The sequence below is a fragment of the Mobula hypostoma genome, chromosome 3 (genome assembly GCF_963921235.1).
Source record: "Mobula hypostoma chromosome 3, sMobHyp1.1, whole genome shotgun sequence".
Lineage (NCBI taxonomy): Eukaryota > Metazoa > Chordata > Chondrichthyes > Myliobatiformes > Myliobatidae > Mobula > Mobula hypostoma.
In genome coordinates this window covers 222,136,070-222,162,622 of record NC_086099.1, presented here as the reverse complement: position 1 = coordinate 222,162,622, position 26,553 = coordinate 222,136,070, and the positions used below count along the sequence as shown (strand labels likewise).

Sequence of the window (26,553 nt, the reverse complement as noted above, 5' to 3'; positions counted from 1 at the left end):
CGAATTGCAGGCCATTGGGTACCTTGGTCGGCAAAGACTAGTTGGGCCAAAGGGCTTATTTCTGTGCTGTGTAAATCTCGGACTCTGCAATTATATTTTCCTGCTCAAATCAACCTTCCCCCAACACCATAAACAGAACAAATGCTTACCGACCTCCCTCTTCTGCCCAGGACAACTTAGAAAAACAAAGTTATAGTTGCTATTTCACCAAAGAAAACGCAAAACAGAAAAAGTCTGGGTTCATTTGGGCAGGTGCACTGTATTTTAAAAATGGAGCACAAGTTCCCTCTTCTTTCACAGAGCAGCTCAAAGAGCTGATTGACCTGCTTTCCTTATGTTCAGTGTTCTCAATCAGTCCTTACAGACTGAACGCACCTACCAAAACATGAGAGTACAAAAACAACTCGGGATGGAATTTTATGAAAATTTGGTGAAGATCAGAGGGAATTTCATTCTCAATCACTTGAGCTTAACAAGGAACATTGTACATGGCTGGGAGGGGTATGGAGGACTGTGGTCCAGGTGCAGGCTGATAGGACTAGGCAGAATTACAGTGCAGGACACACTAGATGGGCTGAAGGAGCTGTTTCTGTGTTGTAGTGCTCTATGATTCAACCAAGGCAGCTGCATTTGCCTGACTGATTTACAGGTGCACCACACATAATCAACCACAGACTGGCGGTCAGGTTTCCTAGCTGACTTCTCCTAAGTAGTTCACAAACATACACACACACTGCTGGGTTGCATGGTGTGGTAGCAGTTAGTGTCACACTTTACAGAGCCAGTGTTGGAAGATGGAGGCTCAAATCTTGTCACTGTCTGTAAAGAATTTGTACATTCTCCCTGTGACTGTGTAGCTGCTCGGGTTTCCTTTCACATTCCAAAAAAAAAGACGTATAGTTTGGAGTTAGTGAGCTGTGGGCATACTACGTAGTTCCTGGAAGTATAGTGATTCTTATGGGCTTTACCCAGTCCATCACAAATGATGAGGCAAATGACACATTTCACTGTATGTTTCAATGTTCGTTCGTTATGTGCCGTGTCACATGACGTGGGCAATCATGGTCTCCATGCCAATGATTGTTTTTGGAAAAAAATTTCTGCAGAAGTGATTTGCCATGACCTTCTTCTGGGCAATGGGCTTTACAAGACAGGTGACCCCAGCCATTATCAATACTCTTCAGAGATTGCCTGCTGTCAGTGGTCACATAACCAGGACTTGTGATATGCACCGGTTGCTCAAACGACCATCTGCCACCTAGTCCCATAACTTCACGTGACCCTGATAGGGGGCTAAGCAGGTGCTACATCTTGCCCAAGGGTGACCTGCAGGCTAGTGGAGAGAAGGAGCACCTTACACCTCCTTTGGTAGAGACGTACTGTATCTCCACCCCGCCACCCAGCTCTATGTTTTAATGCAGGGGTCCCCAACATTTTTCGCACCACAGACCGGTTTAATATTAACAATATTCTTGCGGACCAGCCGACCGGGGGGTGGGGGGGGGGTTGTTCAAGTAGGGTTAAACTCACCTGAACATGTCTTTTACAGTTAGGGTTGCCAACTTTCTCACTCCCAAATAAGGGACAAAAGTAGCAGTCAAATCCTGGGACACTTTACCCCAGGAAAGACAACCATGACCATGAAGCCTTTTGTGGGCACCTGTGTGCACATGAGTGACGTGCGCATGTGATGTGCACATGCGCGTATGTGCCGATTTTTTCCCCCACAAATCGGTTTTGCCTTCATCTTCCCGACTAGACTGTATATACATTATTTCTACTTTATATAGGCTATGCATTTATCCTATCATTCCTGCTTTTACTATATGTTAGTGTTATTTTCGGTTTTGTGTGTTATTTGGTATGATTTGGTAGATTTTTTTTGTGTCTGGGAACGCTCAAAAATTTTTCCCATATAAATTAATGGTAATTGCTTCTTTGCTTTACGCCTTTTCGGCACGTAAGGTTTCATATGAACGCTCTACCTTAGCGGGGGAAATACAAGACAAGGGCGGTCCAGTATGGGAAAACCAATTTAGCCCAATATATGGGATGCCCTGGCTAATACGGGACAGTTGGCAACCCTATGTTCAAGTTCAACAGTGCGTGACAGGGAACGAGGAAAGGTGCAGCTGACTCATATTGTTTCCTCACGGCCTGGTACAGGTCTGCGGTCTGGTGGTTGGGGACTGCTGTTTTAATGTACTAATCTGCTTTTCTTTCATAAAGATAATCTGGTGCTACCTCATCTAGAAACCCACTGACATCACTGAAGGGAAAATATTTGCAGGTAATAAAATAAAACTAATCTTCAATCTATTTCAATCTTTAACACACACACTTTGGTTAGGCCGAACTTGGAGTTTTGGGTTCACAAGGGAGGATGTGGAGGATTTGATAAGGAGAAGAAGTCAGCAGGGTGTTGTCTGGATGAGAGTGTGTGATCTATATGGAGAAGTTGGATAGTTTAGATTGCTTTCTCTGGAGCAGTGGAGGCTGAGGGAAGACCTGATAAAAGTTTGTAAGATTATGAAAGGGATAGATACCATAGTTTTCCCGCAGACGAGAGGAGGGGAGAATGTGTGAGTCAAGTGTTTTACATAGAGATTTGTAAGAGGGTGTGAATATAAATATGCAGGGAATGGAAGGCTGTGGATCATGTGGAGGCAGAAGGGATATAATTTAATTCAGCATTCTTTTCAACACAGACATTGCAGGCCAAATGGCCAGCTCTGGTGCAGTACTGTTCTACATACACAGGATCGTGAACATAACACTCTGTATAAAGTGGAATGGATGTGGCAGCTAAGAAATGTTCAAAGCTGTTGCATTCCCACCTGGTCATCAATGAACTTATCAAATGCTCATTTCCCATCCTCCCTCCACCCCTGTCACCTGCCTCATCTACTGGTGATGAAGGGCTACCGTGCTGTTTCGTCTGAAAACCAAGGTTTCCTCCAGATGTTTTGGTTTTCTCCGATAACTGCTGGATACTATTGTATTGTGTGGCAGCACGGTAGTGTAGTGGTCAGCACAATTGCTTTACAACGCCAGCCATGACGAATATGGGTTCAATTCCCGCCACTGTCGGTAAGGAATTTGTATGTTCTCCCCGTGACTGCGTAGGTTTCCTCCGGGTGCTCCTGTTTCTTCCCACGTTCCAAAGATGCACTGGTTAGAGTTAGTGAGTTGTGGGTCTGCTATGTTGGCGCTGGAAGCATGGCGACACTAACCGACTGCTCTCCTCAGACTATGTTAATTGTTGACACAAAATGACGCATTCACTGTATGTTTTAATGTGACAAATGAAACTAACCTTTAGATCAGGACCCACCCCTGATGAAGGATCTCGGGCCGAAATGTCAACTGTTTATTCCTCCTTATAGGTGCTGCCTGACCTGCTGAGCTTCTCCAGCATAATGTATGTGTTACTCTGCATTTCCAGCATCTGCAGAATCTCTTGAGATCTGAGAGAGAACAGTGGCTGCTGGAAATCAGAGGGTGGTTCAGCGAGCAGACCATGTGCAGGAACAGGAAGAAGAAGCCAGACGTTTCCTAAGGCCAATCATCCCAGTGGGAAATAGATAAAAGTTAGTGAGAGAGAAACAGGGAGTCTCACTTGCTGGGAAGCTTTGTTGTTTAAAGAGAATAATACTCCCAAAATAACCACACTCCTCCCACTGAAAGGTCTCAGCCCTCACCCCTACCACAGCACAGTTCATCTACTTCCCAGGAGAAGGCTGTTCTCTGAAGAGTATTAATACTGGCTGGGGTCAACACTCTTGTAAAGACACTGCCTAGAAGAAGGTAATGATAATGCCACTTCTGTAAAGAAATTTGCCAAGAACAATCATGGTCACCCACGTCATACGACGCAACACATGATGCTGATGATGATGATGACATTGAAATATGCAGAGAAATGTATCATTTGCATCAAATGAAATCAGTAAGAATTGTGCTGGGCAAAAGTCATCAGACATCTGGCACCAACAGAGCATGCCCACAACTCACTAATCCTAACCACAAATCCTTTGGACTGCGGAAGGAAACTGGAGCACCTGAAGGAAATCAAACCCTGATCTTACACCTGGTGCTGTAAAGCATTGCGCTCATTTTTAGGCCCTACAATACAATAATGTTGTTTGATTGGCTTTTAGACCAAGTGAGATTTGAGTTTATTATCACGTTTGCACAGGAGCAACGAACATCACAGAAATAAAGCATCAGATAAGTGGCACTCACAAGATAAACATACATTTTAACAAAAAAGTGCATAAAACGCTGGTGGAACTCAGCAAGTCAGGATTCATCTATGGATAAACATTTTGTGTGAATTGTTCAAAATTTCCAGCATCTGCAGAATCTCTTGTGTTTAGTGTTTTCCTACAAAGTGGTCATAGTGTGGCCAAGCTGCAGTCATTAGGGTCTTTTTCTTTAGGGTAGTTCTGACTCTCATAACTACCTCGACTATACCTCTTCCCACCCCGCCACATGCAAAAATGCCACTCGCTATTCCCAGTTCCTCCGTCTCCACCGCGTCTGCTCCCCGGATGAGGCTTTCCGTTCCAGGACATCTCAAATGTCCTCTTCCTTTAAGGATCGTGGTTTCCCTTCTGCTGTCATCAATGATGCCCTCACCCGCATCTCCTCCATTTCCTGCACTTCGGCCCTCACCCCATCCTCCCGCCACCACAACAGGGACAGAGTTCCCCTTGTCCTCACCTATCACCCCACCAGCCTCCGGATCCAGCACATTATCCTCCACAGCTTCCGCCACCTTCAACAGGACCCCACCACTAAGCACATCTTTCCCTCTCTGCAGGAATCGGTCCCTCCGCAACTCCCTGATCCACACATCCCTCCCCACGGATCTCCCACCCAGCACTTATCCCTGTAAGCGTAAGGGCTACACCTGTCCCTACACCTCCTCTCTTGCCACCATTCAGGGCCCCAAACAGTCCTTCCAGGTGAGACAACACTTCACTTGTGACTCTATTGGGGTCATCTATTGCATCCGGCGCGGCCTCCTCTACATTGGTGAAACCCAGCGCAGATTGGGGGACCGCTTTGTTGAGCACCTCCGCTCCGTCCGCCACAACAGACAGGATCTCCCGGTTGCCACCCGCTTCAACTCTGCTTCACATTCCCATTCAGATATGTCCATACATGGCCTCCTCTACTGCCATGATGAGGCTAACTCAGGTTGGAGGAGCAACACCTCATATACCGTCTAGGTAGTCTCCTTAGTACGAACACTGAATTCTCAAACTTCCAGTAATTCCCTCCCCCTCCCTATTTCACTCTGCCCCCTCCCCCAGCTGCCTACTACCTCTGGTTCTGCCTCCTTCTACTACCCATTGTGTTTTCCCCTATTCCTTCTTCACCTTTCCTGCCTATCCCCTCCCTGCTTCCCCTCCCCCTCCCCCACCCCTTGATCTTTCCCCTTACTGGTTTTTCACCTGGAACTACCAGCCTTCTCCTTCCCACCGTCCCCCAACCTTCTTTATAGGGCCTCTGTCCCTTCCCTCTTCAGTCCTGATGAAGGGTCTCGGCCCGAAACGTTGGCTGATTGTTTCCACGGATGCTGCCCAACCTGCTGAGTTCCTCCAGCTTGTTGTGAGGGTCTTTTTCTGGTTGGTTCAAAAATGGATTGGTTGAAGGGAAATAGTTGTTCATTTGATAGAGATACAAAAAATTATGAGGGGAATAGATAAGAGTAAATGTAAGCAGGCTTTTCTGCTGAGGTTGGGCCAGAGGTCATGGGTTAAGGGTGAAAGGTGAGAACATATAAGATTATTAAGGGATTGGACATGCTAGAGGCAAGAAACATGTTCCTGATGTTGGGGGAGTCCAGAACCAGAGACCACAGTTTAAGAATAAGGGGTAGACAATTTAGAACGGAGTTGAGGAAAAACTTTTTCACACAGACGGTTGTGGTTCTGTGGAATGCTCTGTCTCAGAAGGCAGTGGAGGCCAATTCTCTGGATTCTTTCAAAAAAAAGAGTAAGATAGAGCTCTTAAAGTTAGCAGAGTGAAGGGATATGGGGAGAAGGCAGGAACGGGGTACTGATTGTGGATGATCAGCCATGATCACAGTGAATGGTGGTGCTGGCTTGAAGGGCTGAATGGCCTACTCCTGCACCTATTGTCTATTGTCTATTAACATGATGGAAAAACTTCTTCACTCAGATGGGTGTGAGAGTGTGGAACCAGTTGCCAGCATAAGTGGTGCATCTGAGCTCGATTTCAATGTTCGAGAAAAGTTTGACAAGGTACATGGATATTGGACTATGGTCCCAGTGCCAGTCGATGGGAGCAGGCAGTTTAAATGATTTGGATGAGCCTGTTTCTGTGCCTCTTGCCTGATGGATATGACTCAGATGTGGTATTTATAGGAAGGGGAGGGAGAATGGACCAAGAGTGAAGCCAAAGAGGAGTGGAGGAGAACTACTTTGCAACATTTGGGTTACATAGTCTGAAAGTTCTTTCCCCTGTGGAATGCTGAAGAAATTGGAGGGTTGTCAATCTGAGCAACACACACACACATAATGCTGGAGGAAAACAGCAGGTGTAGTGTCACTGTAGCATAGTGGTTAGCACGACTATTACAGTTTAGGAGAGTGGAGTTTAAATTCCAGTGCCATTTGTGAGGAGTTTGTATGTTCTCCTTGTGAGCATGTGGATTTCCTTCCACAGTCCAAATATAAGACCATAAGACAAAGGAGCAGAAGTTGGCTATTCGGCCCATCGAGTCTGCTCCGCCATTTTATCATGAGCTGATCCATTCTCCCATCCAGTCCCACTCCCCCGCCTTCTCACCATAACCTTTGATGCCCTGGCTACTCAGATACCTATCAATCTCTGCCTTAAATACACCCAATGACTTGGCCTCCACTGCTGCCCGTGGCAACAAATTCCATAGATTCACCACCCTCTGACTAAAAAAATTTCTTCACATTTCTGTTCTGAATGGGCGCTCTTCAATCCTTAAGTCATGCCCTCTCGTACTAGGCTCCCCCATCATGGGAAACAACTTTGCCACATCCACTCTGTCCATGCCTTTCAACATTCAAAATGTTTCTATGAGGTCTCCTCTCATTCTTCTAAACTCCAAGGAATACAGTCCAAGAGCGGACAAATGTTCCTCATATGTTAACCCTCTCATTCCCGGAATCATTCTAGTGAATCTTCTCTGTACCCTCTCCAATGTCAGCACATCCTTTCTTAAATAAGGAGACCAAAACTGCCCACAGTACTCCAAGTGAGGTCTCACCAGCGCCTTATAGAGCCTCAACATCACATCCCTGCTCCTATACTCTATTCCTCTAGAAATGAATGCCAACATTGCATTCGCCTTCTTCACTACTGATTCAACCTGGAGGTTAATTTTAAGGGTATCCTGTACGAGGACTCCCAAATCCCGTTGCATCTCAGAACTTTGAATTCTTTCCCCATTTAAATGATAGTCTGCCCATTTATTTTTTCTGCCAAAGTGCATAACCATTCACTTTCCAACATTGTACCTCATTTGCCACTTCTCTGCCCATTCTTCCAATCTATCCAAGTCTCTCTGTAGACTCTCCGTTTCCTCAGCACTACCGGCCCCTCCACCTATCTTCGTATCGTCAGCAAACTTAGCTACAAAGCCATCTATTCCATAATCCAAATCGTTGATGTACAATGTAAAAAGAAGCGGCCCCAACACGGACCCCTGTGGAACACCACTGGTAACCGGCAGCCAACCAGAATAGGATCCCTTTATTCCCACTCTCTGTTTCCTGCCAATCAGCCAACGCTCTATCCATGTATGTAACTTTCCCGTAATTCTATGGGCTCTTATCTTGTTAAGTAGCCTCATGTGTGGCACCTTGTCAAAGGCCTTCTGAAAATCCAAATATACAACATCCACTGCATCTCCCTTGTCTAGCCTACTGGTAATTTCCTCAAATATGTACCAGTTAGTAGGTTAATTGGTCATTGTAAATTGGCCTGTGATTAGGCGAGGATTAAATAGGTGGGTTGATGTGTGGACCTGTTCTACGTTGTATCTCAAAATAAAAATAAATAAAGGTCAGGCATCTATAGAGGGTAGCAAACAGTCAATGTTTTGGGCTAAGAATCTTCATCAGGACTGGTGGAGCTTGGTTTACTGTGTTCTTCATTATGGTGTGGTGCCTGAGACTGACAGTGCCTCAATCAGTTTTAACTGAGCTTGTGTGCTCACCAAGCGAGAATAATTTGTCTGCCCTCTGGACATTGGGTAGGAACCGGTTCTTTAAGCATCTGCAACTGGGGAGGGAAACCCATGTTCTCCCGCTCTCCCAATTGGCTCAATGCAGCAGCCAGGCTGTGCAACCCTTGGGCTCACAGATACTGCTGCATGTGCATTGACTCCCCTCCACCCTACCCATGGGCTCTTCTGGCACCATCTTAATGAGATGCACAGACTCATTGGGGGGTTTGACAAAACAGGATCCTGGCACAGAAGAGATTACTTAAGCTAATTTCATTCCTTTCTAGTCAGAGAAAGCACACTGAGTGTGGGACATGGGACATTATGTTGCAGTGGGCGAGACAGCACTGGACTACTGTGTACATGTTATAGGAAAGACATTAAACTAGAAAGAGTGCAGAGATTTTCATGTGCGTAGCCAGGATTCAAGGGATTGAGATAGGGAGAGAGTGGGCAGGCTAGGACTCTCAGCTTTTGGTTTATGTGCTGTGTGTGATATATGTCTTGTTGGTGCACCACGGTCAGGAAGAACAGTTTCATTTGGTGGTTTAGATGTTTTGTTGACAGATAACAATAAACTTGAACTTGAACTTTATTCCTTGGACTGTAGAAGGACTGAGATGTGATCTTACAGAGGTATATATCACGAAGGGGCATAGATAGGGCAACTACAATCTTTAAGCCAGGGATAGAGAACCAAAACCGAGACACAAAGTTTTAAGGTGAGAGGGGAAAGACTTAGAAGGGACACAAGGGGTAACCTGTTCACCCAGAGGATGCTGTGTATATGGAACGAGCTGCAAAGGAAATGTTTGGGGCAGGTACAACAATACATTTAAAATGTACTTGTATAGGAAGGTTTAGAGGGATATGGGTCAAAAGTGAGCAAATGGGACTAGCTTGGTGGTACTGTGGAATGGGAACTGAGGGAGGCAGGGAGAGTGTGACTGGGAGCGGGCAGTGTCAGGAGTGTAGCGAGTCTTGATTAACTGGCACAAATGGTTAACCATTTGCAGTCTGAACCACATCGGATTGATTGCAGGAATGGAGCAAGCGTGCATGTGGCCTACTGATTGCGCAGTGAATTGATTGTGAGAATGGGTCAAGGTTGGCACATCACTGTGGGCCATACTGTGCTGTACTGTTCTATGTCCTGTGTTCCACACATCAAACACATGAGATTCTGCAGAAAACAGGGCAACACACACAAAATGCTGGAGGAACTCAGCAGGTTATGTAGCAACAATGGAAATGAATAAACAATAAATGTTGCAGCCTGAGACCCTTCAGTTGGACTGGGAAGGAATGGGGAAGAAGCCAGAATAGGAAGGTAAGGGGGAGGGGAAGGAGGACAAGATGGCATGTGATAGAGGGAAGGTGAGAGGGAGGGATAGGTGGGGATGAAATTAGAAGCAGGAGGGGATAAGTAGAAGAGATGAGCTGAAGAAAAAGAAATCTGATACGAGAGGCAGTAGACCAAGAAGAGGTCCAATCAGGAAGTTATGCTGCAGCCATATTGTAATTGGTTTATCATTGTCACATATACCAAGACACAATGAAAAGCTTTGTTTTGCATGCCATCTATACAGACCATTTCAAAACATTAGTACTTCGAGGTAGTACATGGGAAAATCACTAAAAGAATGCAGAATAAAGTGTTACAGTTACAGAGAAGGGCAATGCAAGTAGACAATAAGGTGCAAGAGCCATGGTGAGGTAGATTATGAGGTTAAGAGTCCATCTTATCATACTAGGGGATGGTTCTATAGTTTGATAACAGCGGGGTAGAAGCTGTCCTTGAGCCTGGAGGTGTGTGCTTTAAGCCTTTGTATCTTCTGTCCAATGGGAGGGTGGAGAAGAGAGAATGTCCGGGATGGTTGGGGTTTTTGATTATGCTGGCTGCTTTCCATGATGTGCTGAGCTGTGTCCACAACTCTCTGTAAATCCTTGTGGTCTTAAGACAGACCAGTTGCCATTCCAAGCTGTGATACATACAAATGGATACTTTCTGGTGCATCTGGGTAAGTTTCTGTTTTTATTTTGGATTTCCAACATCTGCAGCTTTTTGCTGTCAAGATTTTAGCCAATGGAATAAAGGCAGGAATAGCAAGTTGGCTGCATGACAGGAAGCCAGAGACTCACAGCAAACATTTGCTTTTCTCATTGTTAGAATGTGTACCCTTGAGTTCCCGAGGGAGTCATTAATGAACTTCTGCATTGTTAATGTATATTAACGATTTGGTGTGAAGGCACCAACTCTGATTCCGCAGGTGAAACATTATCCAGAAGCACGTGATCTGTACATGGATGAGAGCAACAGATTTAAGAGGATATACAAGAGGTTCTGCAAATGTTTGAGACGAAGGGTTCCAACCCAAAAAGTCAACTGTCCTTACTCCAAATGAAGTGTATTCTAGCCTCCCAACCGTCAAGGACACCTTCAGTAGGTGATGCCTCAAGAGGCTGGCATACATCATTAAGGACTCTCACCTTCCAGGGCATGCCTCTTCTCATTACTACAACCAAGGAGGTGATACAGGAGCCTGAAGATACACACAACAGCTTCTTCCCTTCTGCCATCAGATTTCTAAATGGACATTGAACCCATGAACACTTCCTCACTACCTCCTCTCTTTTTGCTTTACTTATTTTTTAAAATTATCTCTTATTACACCTTATAGTACTTTTTGTAGAGCACTGTACTGCTGCAGCAAAACAACAAATTTCACAACATACAGGCATGTCAGTGATAATAAATCTGACTGTCCATTTCCCTCCATAGATGCTACCTGAGCAGGGGGGATCAATTTCAAGTTCCTAGGTGTCAACATCTCTGAAGATCTAGCCTGGACCCTACATATCAATAGAATTACGAAGAAGACACGGCAGTGGCTATATTTCATTAGGAATTTGAGAAGAATTGGTATGTCATCAAAAACATTTGTAAATTTCTATAGATGTGCCATGGTGAGCATTGTAACTGGATGAATCACCATCCGATATGGGGGGGGGGGGGGAGAGAGTGCAACTGCACAGGAGTGAAATAAGCTGCAGAGTTGTGTACTCAGTCCACTATCATGGACACTGGCCTCCCAGCATTCAGGACATCTTCAAGGAGAGATGCCTCAAAAGGCAAAAAGAGAAAAATAAGTAGTGAGGTAGTGCTCATGGGTTCAATATCCATTCAGAAATCTGATGTCAGAGGGGAAAAAGCTATTCCTGAATCTTTGAGTGTGTGTCCTCAGGCTCTTGTACCTCCTCAATGGTAGCAATGAGAAGAGGGCATGTCCAGGGTGATGGGGGTTCCTACTGATGAACGCCACCTTTTAGTTAACACAAAATGTTGAACCATCAAAAATTGCTATGGTGGTTGATAGGTGGAGAATTTAGAAAAAAAATATTCAATATCCTGAGCTTTATGGCGCATCAGAGCAGAAGAGAATGAAGTGAACCAATAAAAGCCAGGTTGTAAAAAAGGAGCAGGAATAGAGTTCATTTATTTACCTGTGCAAGTGAACACATTTGTTATCCAGCCTTAACTGACCCTCAAGTGAAGGTATGGCTAATTGGAGAAACTAATTTAGTCAGAGGGTGGTAAATCTGTGGAATTTGTTGCCATGAGTGGCTGTGGAGGCCAAGTCAATGGGTGTATTTAACGCAGAGATAGATAGGTTCTTGGTTAGTTACGGCATCAAAGGGTATGGGGTAAAATAAGGGGAGTGGGGATGACTGGAAGAATTGGATCAGCCCATGATTGAACGGCAGAGCAGACTCGATGGGCCAAATGGCCTACTTCCACTCCTATACCTTATGGTCTAAATTGGTCAAATCATTGTTCAGTGTGGAGTTCCATGAGGGCCACACCAGGCAAAAACTAGAGTTTGCTTCCAGAAGGACATGAATACAAGCAGAGAGAAGAGATACAGGCACAAGATACAAGGTGACCTTGTAGAGGTGGATAACCCACTCTACCTGCCTTCATTGTTAGCGATGAAAAGCTGTCAGTAGTGCCATCTTTCAACTATCTGGGGAGCATTCTCTCTGAGGATAGAGGCATTGACAACGACATCCAGAGCCGCATTAAACAGGCATCAGCTGCCTTTGGGAGACCTTGGTGTAGAGTCTTTCAGACCAGGAGCCTTCGTCCCTCCACAAAGGTCGCCGTATACCAAGCAGTCGGTGTCACCACCCTCCTTTATAGCTGTGAAGCTTGGGTAACCTACAGCCGTCACATCAAGTCCTTGGAGTGCTTCCACATAAGATGCCTCCAGCGCATCCCAGGAATTACCTGACGTGAGGGGGTGCCTCACACTGAATTACTTGTAAAGACCAACTGCAGGAGTATTGAGGCCATGATCACCCAGTGTCAGCTGCAGTGGCTGGGGCACGTGATAAGGATGCCCCCATGTCGGCTACCCTGCAGAGTGTTATACGGCCAGTTACATCATGGTCGACGTTCAGCTGGAGGGCCAAAGAAGCGCTATAAGGATCAAATGAAGAATGCTTTAAGGAAGTGCAAGATCAGACCCGAGGACCTGGAGGATGTTGCTGCTGACTGTACCACTTGGCGACAGCTGTGTAGGGAGGGGGTTCATATTCTGGAGATGGAAAGAACAAACAGAAGACAGCAGAAGAGAGCCAGGAGAAATGCAGCCATGGTTGCCACCACTACCACATAGAGCCCCACCTGCAATAGAGCTTGTGGGTCCAGGATAGGACTGTATAGTCATCAAAGATCTCACCATTAAAAGAGTGGACATCGTCATCAGATTTTGATGGACAACCGAAGGGTAACATCATGAAGGGCTTAGCGTGAATGTACTTACTTCTTTTTCCCCCAAGATCAGGGACGCAAGAAGATAGAATATAGAATCTACACTAAGATCAATCTAGCTGTTCTCTCCTACATAGCCCTCCCCACCATTTTCTGTGTTTTAAAAACCCTCAGATATCCCCCCTGTACTTTCTGACAATCACCTTAAAATTATGCCCCCTTGTATTAGCCATTTCCACATTTGGAAAACGTTTCTGGTTGTCCACTTGATCTATGCCTCTTATCATCTTGTACACCCCTATTATTGCCACTTATCCTTGTTTGCTCCAAAAAGAAAAGGCCTAGCTTACTCAACCTTTCCTCTGGAGAGGGTTCAAAGGAGGTTCATGAAAATGATCCCAGGATTGAATGGCTTGTCATGTGAAGAAAGTGTTTGATGGCTTTGGGCCTGTATTCACCGAAATTCAGAAGAATGAAGGATGACCTCATTGAAACCCATCGAATGGTAAAAGGCCTTGATAGAGTGGATGTGGAGAGGATGTCTCCTAGGGTGTGGGAGTCTAGGACCAGGGGACACAGCCTCAGGATAGACGGGGGTCCTTTTAGAACGAAGATGAGGAGGAATTTCTTTAACCTGAAAGTGGTGAATCTGTGGAATTCTTTGCTACAGGCAGCTGTGGAGGCCAAGGCTTTAAGTATATTTAAGGCAGCAGTTGATAGATTCTTCATTGGTCAAGGCACAAAGGGATACTGTGAGAAGGCAGGAGATTGGGGCTGAGAGGAAAATAGATCAGCCTTGATGAAATGGTGGAGCAAGCTCGATGAACCAAATGCTCCTATATCTTATAGTCTACGATCAATCTAACTCTTCCCTCCCACATAGCCTCCAATTTTCTACCATTCATATATCTATCTAAGAGACTCTTAAATGTCTGTAATGTATCTGCCTCTACCAGCATCCCTGGTAGGACATCCCACACACTCACCACTCTCTGTATAAAGAACTTACCTCTGATGACCTCCCAATACTTAATTGTACTCTTTCATATAACTCATTTCTGCCCTGGGCAGGCGTCTCTGGATGTCCTCTAGATCTACGCCTCTTATCATCTTGTACACCTCTATCAAGTCACCTCTCATCCTCCTTCACTTCAAAGAGAAAAGCCCTAGCTCGCTCAACCTTTCTTCATAAGACATCCTCTCCAAACCAGGCAGCACCCTGGTAAATCTCTGCAAAACTTTGAGAAAATACTGAGTGCATTTACCCAACTGATTTTACTCAGTTTAAGATGATAGGGAAGAGATTCAATATGAACTCGAGGGGCAACTTTGCTTGTTACACAGAGATTGGGTACCTATGTGGAATGAGCTGCTACAGGTGATGGTGGAGTTAGGTGCAATAGCAACTTTTGAAAGACAGCTGAACAGGTACATTGATTGGGAAGATTTAGGGTATTGTACTAGGAAATGGGACAAGCTTGGATGGGGCATCACGGTTAGCATGGAGCATTTGGGCCAAAGGGCCTGTTCCCGAGCTATATGACTCCAGGATTCTAGCAGGTAGGTGGGTTTTTTGCGGCAGTCCAGCAGTTGCATCGTCATTGTTACTGAGGTAAACTCGTTGTGCTTCAGTTTCTGTTTGCTTAATTATATTGCCATAATGCAAAATTTAATTCAGTTTATTAAATTAAAAAAATCTGATATCACTGGTACAATAGTCCACACCTTAATTGCTTGGTGACTAACCACCACTGTACTATTGTATTCAGCCGTGTTTGTGTAGTAATCATTAGAAGTGTCAGTCAGGTCGAGTGTTGGTTTAAAAAGTACAACAGCTCCTTGTATTTTTGAGAGAGCAAGGAAAATACTTGTTAGGCAACAAACTCTCAGCAAGTATGAAGGCCTTTGAAAGAGAGTAGAGGAGATTAATCTGGATGATACCAGGGATGAGGAAAATACCTTATGACCTTCGACCTTATTGCTTTACCTGCACTGTGCTTCCTCTGCAGCTGTTACGATTTTAAATCAGAATCAGATTTATTATCACTGACATATTTGTCGTTTTGCAGTACAGTGCAAGACGTAAAATACATTACAAATTACACAAATAAATAAATATGTAGTGCAAAACAGAGCAAAACTATTGAAGTAATGTTCATGGGTTCATAGACCGTTTAGAAATCTGATGGCAAGGGGAAGAAGCGGTGTTTAAAAAGTTGAGTGTGTGTCTTCAGGTTCCTGCACCTCCTCCCTGATGGTAGAAATGAGAATAGGGCATGTCCTGAATGGTAGGGTTCCTTAATGATGGATGCCACCCTTTTGAGACATCACCTTGTGAAGATGTCCTCGATGGTGGGGTGGCTCAGTTTATAACCCTGTGCAGTGGCATCTATACCAAGATGGCGATGCAACCGGTTAGAATGCATTCCATAAGACCATAAGACATAGGAAGACAATTAGGCCATTCAGCCTATTGCATCTGCTCTGCCATTCTATACATTAACAAATTGGGAGGCTGGATAAATCAATTGGAAGGCATGTAGGTAGGATGAGAGGAGTTTCTTATGGAGCACAAACGGTAGCGTAGATCAATGAGCTGAATGGACTACTTCAATGCTATAACTTCCATGACTTGTCACTGAATGCACCAAGAAAATAGTCAACCCTCATCAGGACTTTCACTGTACAGAATCAAACAATTTGATTTCCCCAAAGCCTTCTCCATACCACTGCAAGTAGTTTCATATATTATATCTTCTGGCAAGTCTACGCTCTTAAAAAATTTAAAACTTAAAATGTTCTTTCCATAGTGACTTGGCCTGAGCCCAGCACATAGATGCAATCATAAGGAAAGCACACCTGTGTCTTTACTTTCTTAGCAGGTTAAGAAGGTTCGGCTTGTCACCAAGCATCCAGACAAACTTGCTGACTGGTTGTATCAAAGTCTGGTACAGCAATTCCAATGCACAGGAACGCAAGAAGCTGTAGAGAGTAGTGGACTCTGCCCACCATCAGTAGCATCCTCAGGAGTTGTTGCCCAAAGAAGGCAACGTCTAACATCGAAGGTTTCCACCATCGAGGCCATACCATTTTCTCGCAGTTACAGAAGCCTCATTTCCCACCCCACCAACTACTTCCCTTCAGCCATTTGATTCTTGAACCGTCCAGCACAACCCAACAGCCACTTGATCACTTTGCACACAAATTAACTTTTTGTTTGAGCTGTGTTCTTTCTTGTAAGAATTGTATATAGTATTGTATAACTGAATTGAATTGACTTTATTTCTTACATCCTTCACATACATGAGTAAAAATCTTTACATTTTATCTTTGTCTAGATGTGCAACGTGCAACTTACAGTAATTTGTAATAAATAGTATGTACAACAGGACAGTCAATATAGCATAGAAATACACTTGTATCAGCATGAATTAATCAGTCTGATGGCATGGTGGAAGAAGCTGTCCTGGAGTCTGTTGGTCCTGGCTTTAATGCTGTGGTACCGTTTCCCGGATGGTAGCAGCTGGAACAGTTTGTGGTTGGGGTGACTCAGGTCCTCAATGATCCTTCAGGCTCTTTTTACACACCTGTCTCTGTAAATGTACTGAATAGTGGGAAGTTCACATCTACAGATGCACTGGGTTATCCGCACCACTCTCTGCAGAGTCCTGCAATTGAGGGAAGTACAGTTCCCATACCAGGCAGTGATGCAGCCAGTCAGGATGCTCTCAATTGTGTCCCTGTAGAAAGTCCTTAGGATTTGGGGACTCGTGCCAAACTTAACTGTCTGAGGTGAAAGAGGCCCTGTTGTGCTCTTTTCACCACATAGCCGGTATGTACCAACCACGTGAGATCCTCAGTGACGTGTCTGCTGAGGAACTTAAAGCTGTCACCCTCTCAACCCCAGATCCATTGATGTCAATAGAGGTTAGCCTGTCTCCATTCCTCCTGCAGTCCACAACCAGCTCCTTTGTTTTTGCGACATTCAGGGAACAACACCACTGTGTCAGGGTGATGGCTTCCTCTCTGTAGGCTGCCTCATTATTATTTGAGATAAGACCAATCACTATAGTATCGTCAGCAAATTTAATAATTGTAAGAATTATGTTTAATTCATGTTTTTCTTGTGAACACTGCTTATCTGATGCTCTGTGCCTGTGATGCTGCTGCAAGTAAGTTTTTCATTGCATCTGTACAGACATGGACCTGTGTAGACAATAATAAAACTGACTTTGACCTTGACATAATGCAATACTCAAAATGCCCTTACTTTTTCCTGAAAAAGATCATAAAGACCATAAGATATAGGAGCAGAATTAGGCCACTTGGCCCATCAAGTCTGCTCTGCCATTTGATCATGCCTGATTTATTTTCCCTCTCAACCCCATTCTCTTGCGTCCTCTCCATAATCTTTGACACCCTTACGAATCAAAAACCTATCAATCTCCACCTTAAATATACACAATGACTTGACCTCCACAGCCGTCCCTGGCAATGAATAAGCCTACAAATAGTAGGGGATACAGCCCAATCCATCACAGGAAAAGCACTCCTCACCACGAAGCACATCTACATAAGGTAGCTCAAGAATACGAGAACAGCTTCTGCCCCACTGATATAAGCCTTCTGAATAGACCTCTCATGCAGTAAAGATCTCAAAACCTGTTTGATTTGATTTGACACAAAACAACAGATTTTACTTTGTAAAATTAAGCAAATGTTAAAAACTTTTTACTTCGTCATGGCCCTGGCACTTTATTTTATGAGCTGCACTACATTCTTCATTCTGAAATTGTTTTTTCCCCTAACATTACCTCAATGTACTTGTGTTTTTAGATAATCTGTATGGCTGTCAAAGTCAAAGTCACATTCAATGTCATCTGCAGAAGTACATGGATGTGGTTGTTCGTCCATCGTTGACGTCGAAGAGGACCTCGACACCAAAATGATGGTGTCGAGACTAGCGCATGATTTGGATTTAAGTGAGGGAGAGTTGCGCAGCGTCAGCCTCACTCTCTCTTCCCAATTCCCATCTGGATCCAGTGGCAAGACAGAGTCTAGACGGCTGGAAAAGGGACTAGGCGCAGTGGATGACCAGGACGCCTTCTGTGTCTTGTCCTGCTCTACACGTTCCACGACGCTTGCAGAGACTGCCTTCTTGACCGTTGGACCTTCCATTGGTCTCCTCTGCTCAATCCGCCGGAGTCTCTCTTCACATGCTGGGATAGACAACTCACTATCTCACCGAGGGTTTGAGACCCGTCGGCTACCCTCACCTGGTTTAGCCGGCTTGTCGAAGCCGTTGCCCGGGGTGTGGCCGCTGTCACATGCAAACAGCTACGGGGAGCCACAGGTGAGAGCTGAGTGCCAGGTGGGGACCAAAAGTGGACTAACATGGATGTATAGGTGCAAGGAAAAACTGCAAGTTCAAAGTAAATTTATTATCAAAGTACATTTTCGAATGGAAAAAGGATGCAACTGTGGTTGACAAGAGAAGTCAAAGCCAAAGTTAAAGCAAAGGACAGGGCATACAAGGAAGCAAAAATTAGTGGGAAGACAGAGGATTGGGAAGTTTTTAAAAGCTTACAAAAGGAAACTAAGAAGGTCATTAAGAGGGAAAAGATTAACTATGAAAGGAAGCTAGCAAATAAGATCAAAGAGGATACTAAAAGCTTTTTCAAGTATAAAAAGAGCAAAAGACAGGTGAGAGTAGATATAGGACTGATAGAAAATGATGCTGGAGAAATTGTAATGGGAGATAAGGGGATGGCAGAGGAACGAGTATTTTGCATCAGTCTTCACTGAGGAAGACATCAGCAGTATACCGGACACTCAAGGGTGGCAGGGAAGAGAAGTGTGCGCAGTCACAATTACAACAGAGAAAGTACTAAGGAAGCTGAATAGTCTGAAGGTAGATAAATCTTCCAGACCAGATGGAATGCACCTGCGTGTTCTGAAGGAAGTAGCCGCGGAGATTGCAGAGGCATTAGCGATGATCTTTCAAAAGTCGATAGATTCTGGCATGGTTCTGGAGGACTGGAAGATTGCAAATGTCACTCCGCTATTTAAGAAGGGGGCAAGAAAGCAAAAAGGAAATTGTAGACCTGTTAGCTTGACATCAGTGGTTGGGAAGTTGTTGGAGTCGGTTGTCAAGGATGAGGTTACAGAGTACCTGGAGGCATATGACAAGATAGGTAGAACTCAGCATGGATTCCTTAAAGGAAAATCCTGCCTGACAAACCTATTACAATTTTTTGAGGAAATTACCAGTAGGCTAGACAAGGGAGATGCAGTGGATGTTGTATATTTGGATTTTCAGAAGGCCTTTGACAAGGTGCCACACATGAGGCTACTTAACAAGATAAGAGCCCATGGAATTACGGGAAAGTTACATACATGGATAGAGCGTTGGCGGATTGGCAGGAAACAGAGAGTGGGAATAAAGGGATCCTATTCTGGTTGGCTGCCGGTTACCAGTGCTGTTCCACAGGGGTCCGTGTTGGGGCCGCTTCTTTTTACATTGGATTATGATTTGGATTTGGAATAGATGGCTTTATGGCTTTGTGGCTGAGTTTGCTGATGATACGAAGATAGGTGGAGGGGCCGGTAGCGCTGAGGAAACAGAGAGTCTGCAGAGAGACTTGGATAGATTGGAAGAATGGGCAAAGAAGTGGCAAATGAAATACAATGTTGGAAAGTGTATGGTTATGCACTTTGGCAGAAGAAATAAACGGGCAGACTATTATTTAAATGGGGAAAGAATTCAAAGTTCTGAGATGCAGCGGGACTTGGGAGTCCTCGTACAGGATACCCTTAAGGTTAACCTCCAGGTTGAGTTGGTAGTGAAGAAGGCAAATGCAATGTTGGCATTCATTTCTAGAGGAATAGAGTATAGGAGCAGGGATGTGATGTTGAGGCTCTATAAGGCGCTGGTGAGACCTCACTTGGAGTACTGTGGGCAGTTTTGGTGTCCTTATTTAAGAAAGGATGTGCTGACATTGGAGAGGGTGCAGAGAAGATTCACTAGAATGATTCCGGGAATGAGAGGGTTAACATATGAGGAACATTTGTCCGCTCTTGGACTGTATTCCTTGGAGTTTAGAAGAATGAGGGGAGACCTCATAGAAACATTTTGAATGTTGAAAGGCATGGACAGAGTGGATGTGGCAAAGTTGTTTCCCATGATGGGGGAGCCTAGTACGAGAGGGCATGACTTAAGGATTGAAGGGCACCCATTCAGAACAGAAATGTGAAGAAATTTTTTTAGTCAGAGGGTGGTGAATCTATGGAATTTGTTGCCTTGAGCAGCAGTGGAGGCCAAGTCATTGGGTGCATTTAAGGCAGAGATCGATAGGTATCTGAGTAGCCAGGGCACCAAAGGTTATGGTGAGAAGGCGGGCGAGTGGGACTAAATGGGAGAATGGATCAGCTCATGATAAAATGGCAGAGCAGACTCGATGGGCCGAATGGCCGACTTCTGCTCCTTTGTCTTATGGTCTACATATAACATCACCATATACAACCCTGAGATTCACTTTCTTGTGAGCATACTCAATAAATCCATAATAGAATAATAACCATAACAGAATCAAAGACCGACCACCAACTTGGGTGTTCAACCAGTCTGCAAAAGACAACTAACTGTTCAAATATAAAAAAGAAAGAAAGAATAGTAATAAATAAATAAATAAATATCGAGGATATAAGATGAAGAGTCCTTGAAAGTGAGTCCACAGATTGTGGGAACATTTCAATGATGGGGCAAGTGAAGTTGAATGAAGTTATCCTATTTGGTTCAAGAGCCCGATGGTTAAGGGGTAATAACTGTCCCTGAACTTGGTGTTGTGAGTCCTGAGGCCTCTATACCTTCTTCCTGATGGTAGCAGCGAGGAGAGAGCATGACCTGAGTGGTGGGGGTCACTGATAGATGCTGTTTTCCTGCAACAGGCTCTGTGTAGATGGTGGGGAGGGCTTTAGCTGTGATGGACAGGGCCGTATGCACTACTTTTTGTAGGATTTTCCATTCAAGGGCATTGTGTTTCCATACTAGGCCGGTGATGCAACCAGTCAGTATACTCTCCACCACACATCAACAGAAGTTTGTCAAAATTTTAGATGTCATGCCAAATTGCCACAAACTCCAAAGGAAGTAGATGTGTATATGCCTATGATGGTGCTTACTTCCTTCCACAGCATTACAGGAACATAAGCATCATAGACACAGCATTCAAAAGTAAATAAAATTCTACACAATTGTTACAAGAAAGAACACAATTAGAAATAAACAAAGTCCATTTTTAGTGCAAAATGATCAATGCAAAACCAAGTTTTTCCACTGTATCTTGTCACGCGTGACAATAATAAACCAATATGATTAAGTGGGAGGATACTGAAGCTCCCAGGGTAAATATGTGTGGTGGCAAGGAGAACATGCAAACTCCATACAAGCATCACTGATAGTCAAGGGGATCCCACCATGGCGTAGCGAGTAGCGTGATGCTATTACAGCCAGGGGCATCGGAGTTCAGAGTAAAATTCTGGTGCTGTCTGTAAGGAGTTTGTACATCCTTCTCATGACTCCTGCTAGTGCTCCGGTTTCCTCCCACGATCCTAAGACATACCAGTTAGTAGGTTAACTGGTCATTGATAATTGTCCTGTGATTAAGCTAGGTTGGGCCAAGCTGCATCTCTAAATAAAATAAAATACATAAAAGATAGAACCCATGTCACCGATTCCATGAGGAAGCAACTCTGCTGGCTTTGAAATGGTGCTGCACCGGGAAACAGGGCCAAATCAACATTCAAGTACATTTATTATCAAAAATAAATGCATAAATTTATACAAACATGTACAACCTTAAGATTTGCTTGCTCACAGGTAGCCACAAAGTAAGAAACCTGAAAGAACCCAACTGAAGCAAAAACAGAATAAAAATAAAAATGGAAGACCAACACCTGATGCACAAGAGAAAAAATAACTAAATACCATGCAAATAATTGAAGTGAATAACAGTATACTGAACCAAAAATGAGTCCTCAGATCCAGACCCTGTAGCAGCCAAGCAGCCGAAAGACTTGCTTATTAGTCCATCTTATTAGCAGGCACAGAGTATAGCAACTGAAAGTCTTCAAAACCTCAGCACCATGGAAAGAGGAGTGACCATCGCAGAAAATGAGCAAAATCGGCTCTTGTCCTATCTTTTCAATCTATCTGGGCCAGCGTTTAAATTGACCCAACAATGGAACAGTGAAAGGCTCCGTGACCTGGAGAGAGGAGCGAAGATCACGGACAGCGAGCAAAATTGGCTCTCGCTTCTGATCTTGGCTGGCATTTAAATTATTGGCATTATTGGTGCCATGGACAAATATTTTTGGAAATTTTCTTTAAGCATGCTCCCTGTCCCACTATCCCTCCCAAGACATGTGGAATACTTACAAATTTGGTTCCTGGCTGACTTCAGGATCTTTTGGGAGTCGTACCACACTGTCTGACAGTCATCTTGGAGCTTGTAAAAGCGTGGCTTCATCCATGTGCTAGATTTGATCTTTTGCATGCTACTACCCTTGAGCATGGCTTTAATATCTTCATCCTCGCTGAAGCCTTGCGAGGAAAACAGAAAGGACACATCAGTCAGAGAGATGGCATGAAGGGAAGTGGAAGATGTGGGGGGGGGCAGTGAAGGGGAAGAGAAAGGAAGGGAGGAAGTGAGGGATGGGTGGGCGTGGAGAGTGAGGAACTGGTGAGGAGGGGTAAGTGGTCAGGAGTTAGGAAGACAGAGGACAACAGTGGAGGGTTGTGGAAGAGTGTTAATGTGCAAAAGTGGGCAATGAGTGAGATAGAACAGTGCAGTGCAGGCCCTTCGACCCACAATGCTGTGCAAACCTGTTAACATACTCTAAGAAAAAGCATCATAGGTGACAACAAGGTTTCACTCCCAGATGAGCTCAACACTCATTATGGTCACTTTGACTGACAGAAGACCTTCACGAACTCCCACAACCCCTGGCCCTCCTGTCTCTGAGGCTGACTTGAGAATACCCTAACCCATCAAAAAACATCTCGTTTACACAGTGGACAGTGTACCTAGCCAAGTACTGAAGAGCTGTGCTAATCAACGAGCTGGGGTGTTACTAAGATCTTTAACCTTTCACTTTGGCCGTCTGAGGCTTCAGTTATAGCGGTGTACAAGAAGAATGTAGTGACCTGTCTCAATGACTATTGTCCAGCTCTAACTTACCTAACACCACAACAGCATATGACCTTTCAGTGGGTTTTCATTCAACCTTGGACCATCTCAGCAGTGAAGATGCATAAATCAGAATACTCTTCATTAACTACAGCTCTGCATTCAATACCATCATCCCTTCAAAACTAATCTATATGCTCCAAGACCAAGACCATAAAATGTAGGTGCAGAATTAGGCCATCTGGCCCATTGAGTCTTCTCCGCCATTCACTCATGGCTGATCCATTTTTTCTCTCTCTTTCTCAACCGCATTTCCTAGTCTTCTCCCCATAACCTTTGATGCCATATCCAATCAAAAACCTATCAATCTCTGCCTTAAATACACCCAATAACCTGGCCTCCACAGCTGCATCTGGCAACAAATTCCACAAATTCACCTCCCTTTCGCTAAAGAAATTTCTCTGCATCTCTGTTTTAAATAGACACCCCTCTATCCTGAGGCTGTGTCCTCGTCCTAGACTCTCCCACCATGGGAAACATCCTTTCCACATCTACTCTGTCTAGGCCTATTAACATTCGAAAGGTTTCAATGAGATCCCCTTCTCATACTTCTGAATTCCAGTGAGTACAGACCCAGAGCCATCAAATATTCCTCGTATAATATCCTTTTCACTCCTGGAATCATCCTTGTGAACCTCCTCTGGACTCTCTCCAATACCAGTACATCTTTTCTAAGATGAGGGGCCTAAAACTGTTCACAATACTCAAGGTGAGGCCTCACCAGTGCCTTTTAAGGCCTCAGCATCACATCCTTTCTCTTGTATTCTAGACCTCTTGAAATGAATGCTAACATGGCATTTGCCTTCCTCACCACCGACTCAACCTGCAAGCTAACCTTTAGGGTGTTCTGCACAAGGACTCCCAAGTCCCTTTCCATCTCAGATTTTTGGATTTTCTCCCCATTTAGAAAATAGTCTGCACATTTATTCCTATGCCAAAGTGCATGACCATGCAGTTTCCAACATTGTATTTCATTTGCCACTTTTTCACCCATTCTCCTAATCTATCTGTCCTGCATCCTACACATTTCCTCAACACTACCTGTCCCTCCACCAATCTCCGTATCATCTGCAAACTTGGCAACAAAGCCATCTATTCCATCATCTAAATAAAGCATAAAAAGAAGTGGTCCCAACACTGACCCCTGTGGAACACAACTAGTCACTGGCAGCCAACCAGAAAAGGATCCTTTTATTCCCACTCACTGCCTCCTACCAATCAGTCAATGCTCTAACCATTTTAGTAACTTTCCTGTAATACCATTTGAATTTTTTTTCATTTTTGAAATACACATGTCCTGCACCTTCCTCATTTTTCCCAGAAACTCATGCCATTGCTGCTCTGCTAACATCCCTGCCAGCAGCTCCTTCCAATTTACTTTGGCCAACTCCTCTCTCATACCACTGTAATTTCCCTTACTCCACTGAAATACTGCTACATCAGACTTTACTTTCTCCCTATCAAATTTCAAGCTGAACACAAACATATTGTGTCACTGGTTCCTAAGGGTTCTTTTACCTTAAGCTCCCTAATCACCTCTGGTTCATTACATAACACCCTATCCAGTATAGCTGATTCCCTAATAGGCTCAACGACAAATTGCTCTAAAAAGCCATCTCTTAGGCATTCAACAAACTCAGTCTCGAGATCCATTACCAACCTGATTTTCCCAATCGACCTGCATGCTGAAATCTCCCATGACTATCATAACATTGCCCTTTTGACATGCCTTTTCTATTTCCTGTTGTAATCTGTGGTCCACCTCCCAGTTACTGTTGGGAGGCCTGAATATAACTGCCATCAGGGTCTTTTTACCTTTGCAGTTTCTTAACCCAACTCACAAGGATTTAACATCTTCCAATCCTTTCTCACATCTTTCCACTGATTTGATGCCTTTCTTTACCAGCAGAGCCATGCCACCCCACCCCCTCTGCTTACCTTCCTATACCTCTGATACGTGTAACCTTGGACATTCAGCTCTCAACTACAACCATCCTTCAGCCATGATTCAGTGATGGCCACAATATCATACCTGACAATCTGTAATGTGCAACAAGATCATCCACCTTATATCTTGCACTCTGTGCATTGAGATAGAACACGTTGAGTATTGTATTTGCTATCCTTTTTGATTCTGCATCCCTAATGCATTGATTCTCCCTCCTCTGGCTGCAATTTTGTTCCATCACCTGCCTGCCCTTCCTTACAGTCTGACTGCACACTATCTTTGCTTTTTTACCATCCGTCCTATCCTGAGTCCTTCCATTCCAGTTTCCACCCCCTTGCCAAATTAGCTTAAACATTCCCCAACAGCTCTAACAAACCAGCCCGAGGGAATATTGGTCCCCCTCTGGTTCAGGTACAACCTGTTCCTTTTGTACAGGTCATACCTCCCGCAGAAGAGATCCCAATGGTCCAAGAACCTGAAGCCCCCACCCTCTGAACCAGTTTCTCAGCCACAGAATTATCACCCTGTTTCTACCCTCACTGGCACATGGCACAGGTAGCAATCCAGAAATTACTATTCTGGAAGTCCTGCTTCTCAGCTTTCTACCAAGTTCTCTAAGTTCTCTCTTCAGGACCTCATTGCTTTTTCTTCCTTTGTCATTGGTACCAATATGTACTAAGACCTCTGGCTGCTCTCCCTCCCTCTCTAAAATGCTGTGGACACGATCAGAGATGTCCCTGGCCCCAGCACTTGGGAGGCAACATATCATCTGTGTGTCCAGTTCATGTCCACAGAATCTCCTGTCTGTTCCCCTGACTAGTGAATCCCCCATCACTACCGCTCCCCTCTTGTCCTCTTTCCCTTCTACTCTACAGATCTATGCTTTCCTTTTCTCAATTAATTCATCTCTATTGCATCTGTTCCCAGGATGAAACTTTCCTTTCCACAACATCAGAAATGTCCCCTTTCTTCCTCCACCATGGATGCTGCCCTCACCCATATCTACTCCATTTCCCAGGCATTTGCCCTCATGCCATCTCCTGCCCCCACCCCTCAACAGGGATGGAGTTCCTTTTGTTTTCATCTACCACCCCATGAACTTCCATAGCCAGCACTTCATTCTCCACAACTTCCACCATCTTCAACGGGATCCTACTACCAGTAACATGGTGTACCTCTCCACTACCCGCAGGGATTGCTCCCTCTGTAATTCCCTTGTCCATTCGTCCCTCCCCACTAACTACTACACCTGCCCATTCACCTTTCAGGACCCTAAACAGTCCTTCCATGTGAGCCAACACTTCACCTGCAAATCTATAAGGGTCACCTATTGTATCCCATGCTCCCA

At 44.5% G+C, this 26,553-nt stretch overlaps 1 protein-coding gene across 2 annotated transcripts in view; it reads right to left on the bottom strand.

Moving 5' to 3' along the window:
• The window catches only part of plcd1a (phospholipase C, delta 1a), a 193,170-nt gene that overhangs the window by 69,394 nt on the left and 97,223 nt on the right, over window positions 1-26,553 (bottom strand). For both annotated transcript variants that reach the window (XM_063044573.1, XM_063044572.1), the window contains exon 2: window positions 22,447-22,611. In XM_063044573.1, the coding sequence (XP_062900643.1) occupies window positions 22,447-22,611 (165 nt within the window). The remainder of the gene's footprint in view (window positions 1-22,446; window positions 22,612-26,553) is intronic.